The 17,474-nt window shown below is 39.5% G+C and overlaps 1 protein-coding gene across 1 annotated transcript in view; it reads right to left on the bottom strand.

Moving 5' to 3' along the window:
- lrp1bb (low density lipoprotein receptor-related protein 1Bb) overlaps positions 1–17,474 on the bottom strand; it is a 205,093-nt gene that overhangs the window by 54,337 nt on the left and 133,282 nt on the right. The window contains exons 33-43 of the mRNA XM_068746405.1: positions 14,579–14,719; positions 14,373–14,498; positions 14,120–14,251; positions 10,549–10,683; positions 10,119–10,248; positions 9,581–9,707; positions 9,268–9,419; positions 8,500–8,624; positions 7,915–8,286; positions 5,207–5,396; positions 2,399–2,603 (exon numbers count right to left, since the gene is read on the bottom strand). Coding sequence (XP_068602506.1) covers positions 2,399–2,603; positions 5,207–5,396; positions 7,915–8,286; positions 8,500–8,624; positions 9,268–9,419; positions 9,581–9,707; positions 10,119–10,248; positions 10,549–10,683; positions 14,120–14,251; positions 14,373–14,498; positions 14,579–14,719 — 1,835 coding nt within the window. The remainder of the gene's footprint in view (positions 1–2,398; positions 2,604–5,206; positions 5,397–7,914; positions 8,287–8,499; positions 8,625–9,267; positions 9,420–9,580; positions 9,708–10,118; positions 10,249–10,548; positions 10,684–14,119; positions 14,252–14,372; positions 14,499–14,578; positions 14,720–17,474) is intronic.

The raw sequence follows: 17,474 nt of genomic DNA, 5'->3' as shown, positions 1-17,474 counted from the left end.
TAATCAACACATCATGCCACCACCCACGTGGTTTCATAACCCAGATGTTGAGGGACTAAATGACAGCGGCATTGGCAGGGAGGCAGGAATCCATCAAGTTTCTCCATATGGGGCTCTCCATGTGTGTGTGTGGGGGGATCAGGGCCTCCAGCAGCTCCATAGTCTCAGCCATTAAGTGGGACAGACTTGTAAGCAGCATCACATTAGCCCTGTGCCATACTGGGATTAATAGGACAGGTGCTGATTAAAGGAACGCCGCACGTGGAAGCATGAACTGGCCATCAGGCAAGTGTTAGACAGACATGAGAATGTGAAATGTAGGAAGAGATTAAGCGCCAGATGGGAGGGATGAAGCATATTGATATGAAATTAGATTTGGCGTAAACAAGGTTTCCAGCCTGCAACCCGATACCTTTGTGCCAAACAAATGGCTAGAGTACCGTAAATATATTTCACACATTATTCTCACTCTCTCTCTGTTCAGCAATACTAATAGCATGACAACTGATGTTGACATACTCCAAAATAACGTCCTTATTTTTACACAAATAAGGGGTAAGTGATCCCAGGGAAGACAGTGTTGACACTGAACCCAGACAATATGAACCCTTCCCAGACTGCACTGGGTTTCATATTCCATCTCTTCATGGTCTCTTTTTTCCTGCTAAACATGCTGACATCTTCTCTCATCATGCACTCCTGCTGCCCTTTGTGAAGCACTGCCTTCATTAACAACATGGGCATCCACTCCCTTAATGGCCTGCGGGAGTCGACAGTGCCACAGCTCTGGTAATTCTCTGTTCCCGACCACACTGTCAGCATGTAACGGCAGCGCTGCATCGAAAAAGGGTAGCTGAGCCCTGGAGGATGCTTCATTCAAGTTATGTCATGTGACTAAACACAAAATTACAAGTGTAATGTGATTTATCGTGCCCTTGATGGCACCTAACCTGTATTTAATTCAAAAATGATATATTGCAGCCGTTTGCTCATTGAGACAAATCAGATTGGTTTCAAATGAATAAAAAGATGAACAAAATGAAATAAAATGGTGAGCAGTCCTCGATCTTCATCTATACAGCACAACAACACAGATTAAAAACAGGAAGAACATTTTACACTGGTTTTGAGATCCCCTATGCTACATGTGGCATGTAAAAACCTTAATTTTCTAAATAAAGTAATATTTATTGTTACAGAGCATATTGACTAAGGTGGCAACAAATATAAACACAATGTGCCATCAAAAACGTATATATTGAAATTTTGATATGCAGATGTAAAATTATCTAGTCATCATGTTCAAGTAAAGATTCTGCTATTGATAAAAAAAGAAGAAGACAAAACCAGAATATTTCTATTGCACTTATGTAAATGCAGTCAGTAGAGGTCCTATATCCTCCTGAGACCCAGCCCGCTGACATGCGTCCTCTGTAATGGACAAATGTCCACTACAGAGGACATGCTAGCGGGCTGGGTCTCAGGAGGATATAATGGACAGACTCCCTTGACATTTTAGTGCAAGTGCTGAAGTTGACAATCAGCCACCTCTGTTTAATTTACACATTTTAATTGGAAGAGAGAATCAGCACCCAGAGTAGCTTCATAGCAAAGCCTTCATTAGCAGGATTAGACGGCAGCGAGGGTTGGGGGGACCCAAAGGCGAAGACTTTCTGAGCCTTGTGACCTGGCTCAGCAAACATACGGGTAACTAATTGAGATGGGCCAAGGTGCTGATCTGCAGAGGTCACGTCAAGCAAAAAATTGAAATCCCTTGCAAAAACGACCATCTTCTACTAAATTTTTCTCACAGTGGAGTTCAGAAGATACGGAATCATTTGGGATCTTATAACTTATGCATAGAAGGTTTCCATGGACAAAAATGTGAACTACACTCGCTGATGTTTTATTTTTTACTCAACAAGGAGTGACTTCAGTCATTAAGGAAACCATCTGCACCCTCAGAGAAGAAAAAACGGAAAGAGCAGATTTCAGATCCTATCAACAGCATAAAGGATGGTATTCTAGGAGCTCAATGGGGATTAGAGTTTAAACAGAGGACCAAATGTATCGTTTCATTTCAGCATAAAAGGGCAGATCAATCTGTTATTCCAGGCCTAAATGTGCTATTTTTCCTCAGATGTTTTGTAATTAAATGTCTCTATCACCGAGAGACAAAAAATAGTTTTGAACTAGAGACGGAGTTGCCCGCTTTCATTAAACATTTTGGATTCATCGTGATATCAAACACAGCGATAGAAAAAAATTACATGTGTCCACACCTTGCATTTACAAAAATGAAAATAGACCTACGACAACTAAAAAGCAAATATCTTTACAGAGATGAAAAATGCATGAATCAGGCAGCCAGAATTAATGTCATTAATTATATACTTACATATCTGCCAGAACCATCAAAGTCACATCTCTCAATTTTGCCAAGGCTTCCATCTGAAAAGTAGAGCTTCTCTGCATTGTGGTCAACAGTCAGTCCATTCGGCGTCAAGATGTCAGAACCAATGATAATCCTCATATTTTTGCCTGCTAGTGTGGATCTCATGATGCTGGGTCTCTGCTCGTTCCAGTTTGTCCAGAACATCAGGCTGAAATGTGAAACGACAAGCAGCACAAACACTGAATTATTAGTGCATAGATCAATCTTTTCCTTTTACATTCTGCAAGACCAGGTGGATTTTTTGTGAAAGTGCAGAAATTCCCACCAGCCCCGAAACAGCAATAAATGCACCGCGGTCCTTTTACAAATTAATACACGTCAGCAAGGGCTGAAAAAAAAAGGCTGTCATGAAATTAATTTAGGTTGCAGGAATGATGTGGGTTTTTTTTATAAGATCTTCTATATCATAATGTATCATAAAGAAGGAAAAACCAACATAATGAATGAGAAACTTCTGCCAAGAATTAAATAGCTGAGGATCAAGAAAGTGCATCACCCCCCTAATCGTATTAGCCACAAGACCGCCATGGCCCGTCATTTGCTTCCGCTCTTTGCCCCCAAGAAGCAAATCAATGATGAAGTGTTGTTCAGTTTCAACTCGAAAAAAAGACAAGCATCATTGGCTACAAGTCATTTATTCATTTCTGTCCCTCGGAGAGTGTCTAAGAACACAAATAATAGCAAGAGGAAACCAGAGGAAAGACTTGTACCTTGGTTTATAAGGTTGAGCAAATCTGAAACCACCCATTTATACCCAAAAAAGAGAGATGAATGCGATTTAGAATATATCTAACCGCACGCGATGATAAATTAATGGAAGTCCACTCACGCATGTCAATAAGGACTGGTCACCATTCAGAATTAGGGACTGTGAATTAGACACTTGAGTTGAAACTCTAATTATCACACCGAGTTTCTACAGAGCGATGGATATGGTGCCAGATTGTCAATCTAGGACGTAGTCTGAGGGCAAGCAATTCATTAAGTTATTACAACAGATACTCACTCTTTCGGCGTGCTCAGAATAACATTTCATATTCATGAATATGCAGGTGCTAATGGCGAGGCATGTGACAGGAATGCCGTTATGTTCTTAATAGCAAGCAAGCGTTTCTAAGTTCTACGTACATGAATTAAATTGTTCATGAAATGTCCCAATAGCTATGGGGCAAACGCTCACCAATCTACAGCAGTGAATTTTAGAATATGTCTGCTCCAACAAACCTAGTGTTTTTATTTGTTTGTTTGTTTTCTGAGGTCATGTGTGAAGCAGCATTAAAGGCATTGTCGCTTTTGGTCTTTGTCAGATGGATTTGGAGGTGTGATAACCAAAATATTAAAGGCTTCTTCTGGACTTCTCGGACTATCCTGAGCTCTTTATCAAACAGAAACATCATAAAAGAGACAAGAAGCCCAATTTGTGGGAATAGATTGGCTGGATGCTGAATTTTCCTGGTGAGTGTTGTACTTTTATCATCTCTCCAGTTGTAAGGTTAATGTTCTATGCAGTCAGCACTTACAGAACCTAGCGTTAAGCTATTAATGTGAACCAAAACCAATATATTCAATTGTTGAATTCAATATTTCCCCAGAGGCCAGCAACAGTTTCCTCCCATTAAAAATCCTACATGGCCATGTGGCCTAATACAACAAAGCCTTTCTGAGCACTAAACAGAAGTTCTTTAAATAATTGTTTTAGTTTTACATGTCTAAATACACTGACATGTGTTTTTACATGATTATCCTTTTCTTTTAGCCCGTGCCATCAGTGGCATGTTGACAGCAAACCAACCTTCTCCACTTCACCATGTCCTTTGCATCGTCCTCCCCAACACCAGCCACTCTCATGTCCTCCCTCACTACGTCCATGTATCTTCTCCTGGGTCGACCTCTAGCCCTGTTTCCTGGCAGTTCCATCCTCAGCATCCTTCTACCGATATAGTCCCCGTCTCTCCTCTGGACATGTCCAAACCATCAAAGTCTGGTCTCTCTGACCTTGTCTCCAAAATGTCTAACCTCCACTGTCCCTCTTATTGTCTCATTCCTAATCCTATCCAACCTGGTCACTCCCAATGAGAACCTCAGCGTCTTCATCTCCGCCCTTCTAGCTCCGCCTGCTGTCTTTTCCTCAGAGCCACTGTCTCTCAGCCGTCCATCATGGCTGGCCTCACCACTGACTTGTAGACCTTTCCCTTCATCCTCGCTGCCACTCTCCTATCACAGAGCACACCTGATACTTTCCGTCACCCGTTCCAAAAAAAAAAAAAGTGTTGAGGCTTTCTAATCAAAATCCTAGCATCATTATTTTATGACACTGATTAAATTGAAGATAATTTAAGACAAGTTAAAAATATTATTGCTACTTAAATTAACAATATGGAGAATAGTGCCATGACCCCTAGCACTGATGAAGTTCATCTGCGTCATCGCCATTGTCTCTGGATAGTTTTGTCTATAACAGAAGATCTGTCTGCTACTGACCTTCTGCATGTTGCTTTATTGAATTGTTAATTCAGACTTATCCGTCACGTACCGATACCTGATTTTGGCAAGTGTCTGTTTTTATCCAAACAAAAGTTACCTCACAAAGTCACACGTGCCCTCGTCTCTATGGCCACGCAGTTCTAACAGAACAATGAATGTTGTGACAGTATTAAAGGTTGAACTTAGTTGCTGGCAAGTTCGGATCAACTGGCAACATAACTAGAGGAGTAAGACTAGAGAAATGAGAAAATGTGAAGAGCTACTGACTTTTGACACTCATCCAAGGCCAGGGCATGTGGATGGTCTTCCTCTGAAAGAGTGACCACAGCTTGGCGGTTGAAGGCACCCGCTCGATTCTCATCCAGAGATTGTCTGGTGATGGTGGACGTGGTAGAACTGGTCCAGAACAATGTGTCCCAAGCCCGATGGTGGGCCAGACCTTCCACTGAACCCACATCTAAAAGAATAGAACACACAAGACCGCTGAATTACTCCTTATCAAATACTGGATGTAAACATAAAAACTGTATCGATGCATGGAAAGAAAATGCTTAATAATTTCAGTATTAGATAGGAGACATGGTAAACATGTAATAATATTTGTCTTTCTTTTTTAAATTTGCTGTATCGTGTTGTGTGGACAGATCCGCCTCTGCCATCACTAACCCTAACCCGAGACTGCAAAGACGTTCACTTTTAGGCACATTTTGGACAACGCAGCAAATGGCATAATTGCAGTCTTGTTTCCTTGGTGATTGACGACGACGTCATGCCTCTCTATACTGGACAGTTATTTGTTGATGCAACAGTCATTCACTGTCTGAACATGTTTTCATCGTGAACCAATTTCCCAAAAGCATAATATGAAAAATGCCTTTGTGGCCTTTCAGCGTGGTGTAATAATGTAACTGACAGCGAGAGAAGCTCTAGAGAGCGGGCGAGTGATTACAGAGCACCGGGCCATATTTGTGCATGACTATTTACTTTAGTTTTTTTTGTGTGTTTTTTTTTACAGTGGTTTAATAAATTGTCTATTGAATATGACCGCCAGTTTTTCAATATTGCAGCGGCATCAATCTTAAGAAGAAGGCCGTGTTAATAATACAGTGCTGTCTAGTTGTACTCAGGTACATGAATGTGTGTACTGCTCCCCAAGGACCTCAGTACGGTGTTTGTGGAGGCCGCTGAATACAGAATGGTCTCCATTATGTTGTGGGCGAGGACAGTAAAGAATCTTTGGTTGAAACACACACACACACACACACACACACAAGCAGGGAACAATGTTGACATAATGCAGAGAGCAAAAGAGAACTGGAGAGCAGTGGAAAAAAAATTACAATAAAATTAAAATCTGAACACAAAACAAATGGATGGATAAAATGTCCCTGGAAATGATAAAACACTCGCTACAGTAACGCAGGAAATTTATTCAAATGCAATAAAGTGCTCTGTACACATCTACTGGACCGCGCCTCTGCTGTCAGATATCACAGTTTGTCAACCGGATAGGTAATCGTATTTGTTTGGAAAGATTACATGTGTGAGGGTTTTATGTGTATGTTAGATCATGTGTAACTCGACCAATTATGAGCCCACTTGTTTATCGTTAGAAAAAAAAAAAAACAGATTATTCTTGATAAGAAAAGCAGTGCCTTTTTGTCTTCTGTTAAAGAGCACAATAGTCATAACAGGACAATTCAAAAGAAAACATGTATTAAACCTCACACTGTTTTAGTATTCACATAACGGTGACTCTGTGTCAAGCCACTGTCAAATATCTTGGGCCTGATGTCTTTTTTTTGTGTGACTTTGGTGAACATATGGCCAATGAAATAGATTTTGGCTGTACCATTTTATCTAAGGACCTATAAATGATGCACAGCATACCTGAGTCAGCTGACCTGATTAATTGTTTGTAATAAAAACAAATTGGTGCGGGTGAAGTAATTAATTGTGGACATGAGGTTTAATTAAGGAAATATAGATGATTAACATCCTCACCTTTTTTCAATGCTGGGAGGCAGGCAGAAACTTATAAAAGGAAAATGGGACAGACATTTGTCTCTGTATATGGTTTATATGTTTATAAGCTGGCTAAAGATGCTCATCGACAAAGACTTAATATACCACACTTGAGTATAATGCTTAACAACAGTAACAACAAATATTCAGAAATTGAATAGTGTTTGCACGGGGTGTCTGTTTGGAGCACATCTTCCCTCAGCTCTATTCCTCATTCCTTGTCTTCACTTCAGATGTCCTAACCTATCCCAAATAATAAATTCTGACGCCTCTAAAAATAAATTATTCTAATTATTTACACTGCTTTGATTTTCCATTTTGGAAGCGTCACATTTGACAAGTCTTAATACTTCTTGCTGATTTCTAGAAGTTAAGCAAATAAACAGGAAGCCCCCTCATCAGGGGTGTGGGAAATAGCTTGTGGGGGGGTTACCAGGAATGGAACTGTAGCACTTTGTCTCCCAGAGTGAAGAGGGGGTGGAAAAGTGAAGCTCTATTCATAGGAGAAACTTCAGAATACCAGAGGGTGGTAGCCTGCCAGCATATTGTCTTCGCTGTTCTGATAGTCATGTTTATCAAAGGCAGAGCTGATAGAGATTCAGTGATAGTAGTCGGAATTACACTCTCTGCAGATTTATTAATAAATAATCTTTTCAAGGGACTATTGGAAAAAAACAAAACAAGAGTGGAGTCAGGAGAGTGTCCCCTCAAGGTAAATATTGAGGTAAATATTGTGATCTTATGATTAAAACCTGGAATAAGAGCTCATCTAAAGCAATCAGGAAATGAGAACGGCATTCTGTGAAATCAGCAAATGAGCATGCGCTAGCTGTGTGTAGCTGCAATGCCAAACCGTAACCAAACACAACATGGACTGCGTTACATACACAACTGTCAAACCATTCCATCATATCACAAGAAAACACTGAGGAAATGTAAAATACACGTACTTTCTGCGATAAGAGTTCTTCCTGTCCAATCGTCGTTAATCATCTGGATATTTCCGTAGTGAACGTCACTGAAAAAAATGCGGTTGGTCCCATCTGCCTTCTGGCTGTAGTCAAACGCCAAGGCTATGACATTCTTGAAAAAGGCAGGATTCTCTAATGGCTGCACAGGTGAGTTGAGGTCATTCTCGTCTGAAAGGTGGATACTTTTCAATATGGTCCTCTCGGAGTAGAGTAGATATCCCTCATAGCGCTCACAGGCAAAGCCATCGCCTGCCAAGCGGCCGTGGGCGCAAGAGCAAGTTCGGCGCCCACTACCCAGGTGGAAGCACAGCTGTTGGCAGCCTCCATTACCCCTGGAACAGGGATTTGTGCCTAAAATACCCAACACATGTTCAATTACTGGTTTGCAACGGTTTTGAAATTGTTTGCGATGAGACATTACAAAATGAAAATCATCATAGGTGTATTGAAACAATAATATATTTACAAAGTAGGATTGACAAGATATTTTGAAATTAGTATCGGTGAAAACTGCAATAATAACTGCTACGTAAATCAATAAGAATGTTGAGTAGAAACTTTTACCTTTTTCTCTGCCTCTGTTGAACACTGCCACATCTTTCAGATTGACACCGAGACCACTCCTCATGGTCACAGCCTCACTGGCGTCAGCCTTGAAGCCGCGTCTGATTGAGCCGTTTGAATGAGCCCTGATGCACAGGAAGGACATGCAGCAAAATAAGTGGTTCGTGTTTCAAAGAAGAACCTATGCTTTATTCCTTCAGACATTTTATTGAGACAAGGCAACGAAATCACGGCATAAAAGTTAGATACATTTCTTTACATACAGTACAAATCATTCAAGGTCTTGAGGATAAATATGAAATAAAGCAAATAGAGTCTTTGCATTGTGGTCCTTCTTGTACAGGCAAAGAAAAAGAGAAATCTTAAACATTTGTAAAAGACATCAAGAAAATAGATGTAATTAGCTATTTTATAGCCATCGTTGAGCAAGTCTCCATCAATTGATCAAATGCTTTCTTGTCATTATTGTTACTGCTTCAGGGATCCTTTAACTTTGTATAAAGGTAGACATTAATAAACATAAGTAATATTTAATTACATTTAACAATGTGGATTATTTTACAGAAGATTGGGGAAAGATTTGCCCTTGCTGATGACACAATAAATTCCTAGAATATTTACTCAAATAGACAGTGACCCTCAGTATGAGGTATTGCTGTGTTTAATATTCCCACACGAGACATTTAACGGGAGAGGTTATTGTCAAGCCAGAATTGCAGACTCTGCGGGTCATTTCATGTATGTGCATTTAAGAGCGTAATAAATTACCTGTCAGACCAGTAGATGTAAGGCCCAAACACAGCGACTGAGAACAGGTCGACGTTGGGCGCCGACAGTACAGTCTCCCGGCTCTCACCCGTCTCAAGGTTTATTCGCTCAATTTTATCTGTACGGGCATCACACCAGTATAATGTATTTTCCTGAAAGGTAATTTTAATATCCATATCACAAACTGAACCACTTAGGCAAAGTCATATTTCAGCCAGAAAAGAGATGAGGTTCTGAAGTACAGTATGTGAGAGTGGAATGGAGTGGGGGGCGGGGCTCATAATAGCGTTCGGGCATATTTGTGCAGCTGTACCTCGTAGTCGATGGATATCCCATTTGGCCACATGATGCCTGAGTTGACCAAGGTAACTTGGTCTGAACCATCCAGGCGGGAACGGCCGATACAGGGGTTTTGGCCCCATTCCGTCCAGAACAGGTACCTGGGAAGGCACGGTAGCATCTTACAATTCAACTAATTTCTGCACCATAAATTGTACATTTAAAAACCTGGAGATCTCTACCAGTCAGTTGGAACTGAATTGTAACCTCTTGACACCCTAAATATAAGTCAAACTGTTTCTGATTCAACTATTGAGGAATGTTGTACTGTTTATTAATGAATAAGTTGCGTTTACTAATACTCAATGTAGATTTGCTGCACCACTACTGTGATCTTATTCTGTGGTGATTTGGAACAGCTCAACCACCAACTGCGGTTGGGTAGTATAGCATTTTCATCTAAATTTAATAATTGGTGACCGGATGAGACACCAGCTCATTGCATGGCTAAGAAACATTGCATTCCTTCCAGCAATGTGTCACGCGTTACTTTAAAAAAAGGCATGACCTACCCTTTCTGTGGATGTACAGCAATGGCTCTTGGCTGATCAAGTCCTTCAGATATAACCACTGAGCGATATGCACCATTCAGCCAGGAGATTTCTATTAGATTTAATCCGTGGTCTGTCCAGTACAGGTTTCCTGTGTAGAACAAGGCCATAATTATCTCTATTGATCGTCATTAACACAAGATATGTTAGCAGATCATGAACTTGCTCACTGGCAAAAACGAATACTGTTTATCCTGTAAATTATATTTTTTGGTAGGTAAATACCCCTACCCTTTCACAATGGCTGCACTTTTATAGAATTATAACAAAACAAAACATATCACATTAACACATACAACACATGTGCATAAAGTCATGATTTTGACTAATCAGGACCAGCTGGACACCCTCCAGTGCCAGAGTCCATGGTACAAGGAGCTCCAACACTTGCCGGCTATCCAGTCAACAGCGATGCCTTCCACTCGACTTATTCCGGTAGTAATAATGTCCTCCCTCCAGGTCTGATCCCGTTTGGCCCTGGATATTCTGTTCAAGCCCATGTCTGTCCAGTATATGGTGTCATTTCCTGTAAGATAGAAGATATGGTGTTGACAAGGGAAAATGTGATGATGCATGTGGCTGCCTCAAACACATTTGTGCCTTCAAACAAAGATGCTCATGAAACCATTTTATTGCAGTATGGCCCATTTCACCAAATGGGTTGTGGAACTATAAAGTGCAATGGTGAAAATACCTACACAGTCCATACACAGCACAAATGTTTTCATAGTGTCTGAACAGCAAAGGCAATTGTTGGCCAAATTTTACAGGGCAAAATATCTCTTGATGCAAAACATGTTGTTAGTAAAACTGTTATGGACACTTTTTAATTTAATGGCACTATTACATAAGCATATAAAATAGTCCACAACATATTTACGGTGTAGTCTCCAATCACATCTCCATGAATGTCTGTCAGCTTATCTGTGAACAGGCTGTCACAAGGTTAGGTGGCATTATTTGTTTATTTGCACTTCCTTGTTCCTGCTGCCGTCACACTCTGTTTAGTGCAGAAATGACAGAAAACAGCTGCAAGGCTTTAATCCGCTCTGCTCTGGCAGTCGGGTTTCAGTAATGACATGTAAATGATGTGCGTGTGCTATCAGCTGCTGCTCTTGGATGGACTTAGTAATGCAATTGCCTATTCACCTGTACAGAGTAATAAAAGGGTGGACTATTTGCAATCTTGTTTTGTTTGGGCCTGTCTGATTTTGGCTTGGCCACTCTGATTTAGAACCAGATTTCAGGCTTTCTTGACAGTTATTTGATAGCATACTGACTGACTTATGACTACAACTTCTGTAGTGAGTAATCCAAGATAGATAGACGGACAGACAGACAGACAGACAGACATAGTGGTTACAGTGGGAATATATACCTCTTGATATTGATTTACACAGACTACAGCAAATTTCCCTTGTTAAAATATATTAATTATTTAAAACAATTCAACAAAATGTGCTCTATCATGTTCAGAGTAGTAGTTATCTAGCCAGCTAATTAATATGCAGATCACACTCATCACTTCAGCAACTTTTTGATCTAGTGTATCAGTAGTCTACTTTTTTTATTTTGTAAAAAGAAAAAGCATCCATCCATCCATCCACTTCATCCCAGCTCTTCTCACTTGCAGTTGCCTCCCTAACACAATATCCTTTTCATCAGTTTCTGAAGAGTAGGCACTAACATTGCACCATAAATCATTGAACTTAATAGTTATTTGATAAAGATCACATGTGAGCCACATATAATTGTCTTTTCCAATTTCATTTTTTTTATTAACCTTAAAATAATATTGTAAAAACTGTGAATAGAACATGAAATGAGTAAATAGAATTGGGATAATCAAGCGTCATTTATGATTGAGGGATCATGAACACATTAAGGAAATTGAAAATTAGGTGATCAATACAGTATTAATAATCTTCTGATATTGACATACAATAATTATGAATTTATTAGAGAGTGTGCATTACATAATGAGTAGGTGATGAGCAACATTTTAGTCTCCAAAATCAAACATTGTCATATCATTAATCAGTAATGATCAACTAGAAATCCAGCCAGCCAAAACTTCTTCTCCATCAGACCATCAGTAAAAGTGGCCCAGTCCACCGGAGAGTAAATAACATGCCAAGTCCTGTAAATGAGCCAAACAGTTCAATATTCATCGTCCATCTCTTCTACAGAATCAGACTATTCTTCCACTCCATCCTGTCTACTCTGTGGGGCCACCTTCAAAGTTCTGGATCAGAGCCTGACAGTCCCCTCGAGCTGACAGCGCAGTACTGGCCAAACTTAAAAGCCGAAGTTGTCAGAGAATCACTAAACTTGTCGATTAGATGCAAGAGGCATCACATAGGTTTATTTTTGTTCAGGAAAATGTTTCAGACTAGCATTTTTACCTACTTTTAACAAGGTATTTGTAGAGGTTTTCATTTTTAGTGAGATAAGTGCCTGTTCAGTGGCAGTTGAACTGTCTCCTTTTGAACTGAATGCCACATAGCATTTAGCCCCCCATGCCCAGGTAAAAATATTAATGTCAGTATGGAAATAAATTTTTAATGACAATGCTAACCTGCTTAAGTTTGACAGGTATAATTAATATTTCTCAGAGTCCTTTGGTTTAGAATGTTTGTATTCTAACATCTGACAATTGCAATTGTAGTTGTTCAAATATTTGAGCCTGGACAGAAGTGGTGAATTATCTGATGTAGAAATGTAGTTTAATTTGCATTTTCAGAAACGTCAGAACATTGGCTCATTGAAATTATGTTGGCGTCCAAACAGGTCAATATTGTGAAGCTCATTTCATTGAAATATATACATATAGTTCTTTCAAAGCAATGACCCTGTAATTCAAGGTATTCAAATATTTGTTGTGGATAGTGTTCTGGTATTGTATTCCCTTTAATACATTTAATACAAATAATGAACTATTGTGTTATGTTATTTAGGGGAAGTCTGTTGATATTTACCTCTGCCATTTTAATGGTAAGTAGAATATTAAATCATATCATCTTGGTTTTCTTGATAATCATGAGCAAACCTTTTGTTATTTACATTTCATGTTTGCATGAACTCATAAGGAAGCAAATATACACAACCATACATATTTATTTTTTTAATCTGGGCTTTTTTATATACTGTACTGTGAACCATTGCATATCAACCAGTGTGTGTGCTTCATGTATGCAATTTCCTTTTTCACAGCTTTTGTCAGTGGCAGCCTATTACATATATGAAATGCCACGCATCAGTAATATATTAATGGAATTTGCAGGTGTAATGCATTTATCATTTTTATAATATACATTATACGGGAAGAAGCAGGGATGTATCAAAAGATAGCTCAAGCTATGGTTCTTATTTTACATTGCACATTCCAGCACTTTCATTTGTTACAATATCTTGGGAATTGCTTTGTATTAGAATGTATTTTTTCAGAATCTTGTGTGTGAAGAGTGTAATGCTATTCACAATGAGGTTCTACTGTAATGTAAACGTATTACTATTTCATCTGTGCAGCACTCAACAAGCACATGGACCATTATTCAAAATGTTAGCGGCCACAATAGGTGAAAAAAAAACCTCCCATCTCCTTGATGTTTATGATTGAGAGAGACTAGTGTGTACTGCAGGTAATAAAAGAGGGAAAGACACAAGCGTGTCATTGTTATGTGTATTATATAATACGATGTATATTGATGTGTAACATCCACTAATGTAGTACAAAATAAGACAAGAAAGACAGTTTGGGAAGGCAATTGTCATTTAAAAGCCTGCAAACAATCTCACAGTGCTACATTTTTATGTAGCACGGAACAGGAGCGGCATGCAGGATGTTAGCCACATGATAGACAAAACAACCCTTTAACCCTCATTGGATATCTGACATATGTGGTGCCTTATACTCAATAACAAACATTGAGTATCCTTCTGTGTGCCATGTGGAATCATACCTGCATGAAAGTCTACTCCCACGGCAAACAGCGTTCCCGTAATAGGCATGAGAGCTTCGCTATTGTCATTTGGGTCAAGCGCGATTCCCCGGATTCCCTCATGGATGGAATACATCAGGAATGAGCCAACACCTAAAGAAAAATAAATTACCTATACATATCGAAATGTTGCGTGCATTCGATATGAAAAAAATAAAATAATATATATATATATATATAGGCCTATTGGCTGTAAAGATTTTGAGAAATGTACCTTCACAAGACATACGATCACTACGCAAGTTGTAGCCAACAGTGCAGGAGCAGCTGCGGGTGTTCTCGGATGTGGGGAAGCAGAGCTGTGAGCATCCTCCGTTGCTCATCTGGCATGGATTTCTTCCTGATAGTTAAGCAGATGCAATAAGAAATAAGTTCACGAGTGTCCACGTGTTTGGGTTCACGTTTTGTGAAGCTGCTTACCTTTCTGACCATCTCTGTCATACACCTTCATGTGAACCACCCCGTTCGTCTTGTTTCTCAGGATGACAACATTCCGTCCATCTCTCTTGGTAACCGTTCCAAGCTGTGCAGATTCTTCGTCAGCCCACCAAAGTTTGCCGCCTGTAACCATGGATGTAATTTGCTTGAAAATAAAATGTGGCCTCAGATGGCATTTCAAGAAGACAGCAATGGAAAGGCAAAGTGCACTTATTGCTTTGGACAAAGCCACAGAACATTCGTCTTTGACGAAAAATTAATGCAAATAACATTAGAATGCAAACAAGCTTTCAAAGACACTACAGTGCCATCAAATGTGTCTTCTCATCACGAGAGCAAACAGCATGCTCCAGCTTTCAGTTTAATCCACCAGGGATGGCACTCTTATGTTGTAAAACCCTTTAATAATTGAAGCATTATCTGAGCTGATTTGAGATTAAACTGTGTCATACCCTGTTTCCCGTTCTGCCCACTTGCTGACAATAATCTTGTAGCTTTGAAACATGTTTTTGTTTGACAATTGGAAAAAGGTTCTCCAGCAAAACGGATTCTTCCATCGACTTATTCAAGCAGATTTATATTTAATTCACATGTTTATACACATGCTTATACAATGTACATCAATAATGATCGTCATCTATAAATGCTCAACCCAACTAAGTAATTTTGTGATGCAACACATTTCCTGCACTATAATTCCCTATAATTACATAATTCCTAAGATTAAACCTTTTCTTATAAAAACCATCTGGCAGTTTAAAAAGCAAAACACTTAAAATAAAGTGTTTGTGGTTAGGGCAGTTTGAACTGTCGCTGTTGTGTGTCATGATGTTTTTACTCCATGACCGAGCGACCAGCCTGTCAGGTTCTGTGGGATTCTAGGCTTTCAGTAGTGCTGCTATCTGGCAGAATCTTTGCAAAGTGGCACATGCACACGCTCCTGTGCCTGGCACACACAGCCACTGCAACCACACACTCCCATCACTGCCCTCTGAAGAAATCAGTGATGCACTGTCCGGCCTCCTTGCCAAAAAAAAAAAGAAATCTACAGAGAGGAGAGTAAAGTCTAATTTTTAAATCTCACTGAAGTGCAAAGTGGAAAAGAGTCAGGTGGCTTCTCTCTCTTCAAAATAGACGGGAAATTGCAGTGGAGATGGATCCAACTATCCTGTATGGGCAAAAATGGCAAAAATGGCAAAAATCGACCAAAAAGCTAAAGAATCACGCAACAAGCCACATACTGCAAAGAAAACTTTTTAGTGTTGTATTTATGCAGGGTTGCAATTTTATATACAATATATATATATATATATATGTGTGTGTGTGTGTGTGTGTGTGTTGCCGAAGCAATTCCCATATGTATTAAATACTTTCAGGCTCAACTCTCCTTCAAGAGAAAGTAAAGCGCTTTCTTATAAATCCGACAAATTCCCGTGAGTGAGAATGACAGCCTGCATGCAGTTTACAAAACATTTGACCCTGGAAGGCACACGGGCCGAGATTAGCTTTGCACTCTGTGTTAATGTGAAGCCACAGGGACCGTAGACTAGCCGAGATTGCTGGCTTGTAGTCCATCATATTCAATTTCCTCCTCAACAGCTACTTTGATTCCAGGTTGATGGATCACGTACAGCCCCCTGAATAGAAGACTTCACCTTTCCCTCAAGCCAATCAAATAATTACAGCGCCCTAGCATTTGAATGGATCGACCTTGTGTCACTAACGGTGGCCTCGTTATATCTTTTACAGGCAAACTGAGAAATCATTAAACCTAATGCCAGCAAATGAATAAATAAAAGCCGAAAGGAAAAACAACCGACCTGAAAATTTTGTTTTAACATGCTGATTGATTACAGTCATTTTTGCTCACTGAAGCTCAGGGGCAGGGGTGAATTTTTATCGATCAACTGTGGCTCTATAATCGTAAACTTAAAACTTAAATCGTTTTTTATGGAAGAAGCTGTATTTTTTTATGCCAAAAACTATAAGCAAAATCGCTGTCTAATGATGCTGCGGCAGCCATACGCCACTCCACAGTCATCAATGCAATGAAAGAAACCTCTTCTGTCCGCTGTGTAGGACGTACAGATCCAGACAGACCTCACGCTTTCTTTGTTTACACTTGACACAGATTTGCAATCATTTTAACCACTTCAAATACGGTCAGCTGATGAATCATCACAGATGAGGGAAGATGCTAGTTTAAATGTATTGGCTTAATCACCATGGATTGCTCAAGAACCCTTTATTACCCAGCAAAGCAGAAAGGGTCTGCATTTAGCTGCTCATCCATTATATAATTGCAATTCCAATTTAAATTCCAAATTATTTTTACTATAACTCGTTTAGTTAGTAAGCATCGATTAGATGAGTAAAAAAAATAAAAGTAAAAAAACTTTAGGAGGGACATTCCTCCATATTCACCTGCCAACTCCACAAGGAGCGCAAGTTTGAAAATGACATGCTGTTCTGCCATCTCCCTCAAGCCTCACTCTCAGTCCTCTATATATGTTTAATTTAAAGCGTATGTTGGGTCTATGACAAAAATGAAAAATCTACAGTCTGGTACTGTGTGAAAGCTGAATTTCAAAATGATTCAACCTTACTAAGAAAAACTCGCTAGCCTGAGGCTAAGAGGACAGATAAATGTGCTCTTTGCACATGCACATTTTGCACTAATAATAATTTCAATTTGATGTCAGTGGTTTGAAACACATGCAAACATAAACAGTGAAGTATGTTGGTGCATCACTAAATGAGGCATCCTAAATGCTATTAAACTGTCCTGGTGCTGCTCAGAGTATTGAAGGCATGTTCATGTGTGCCCGTGTTCAACTATAACGGGCCTCCATATGTATAAACCGATTCATTAGCATGC

The sequence above is a fragment of the Brachionichthys hirsutus genome, chromosome 12 (assembly GCF_040956055.1).
Source record: "Brachionichthys hirsutus isolate HB-005 chromosome 12, CSIRO-AGI_Bhir_v1, whole genome shotgun sequence".
NCBI lineage: Eukaryota > Metazoa > Chordata > Actinopteri > Lophiiformes > Brachionichthyidae > Brachionichthys > Brachionichthys hirsutus.
This window is presented reverse-complemented; position numbering and strand designations above follow the sequence as displayed.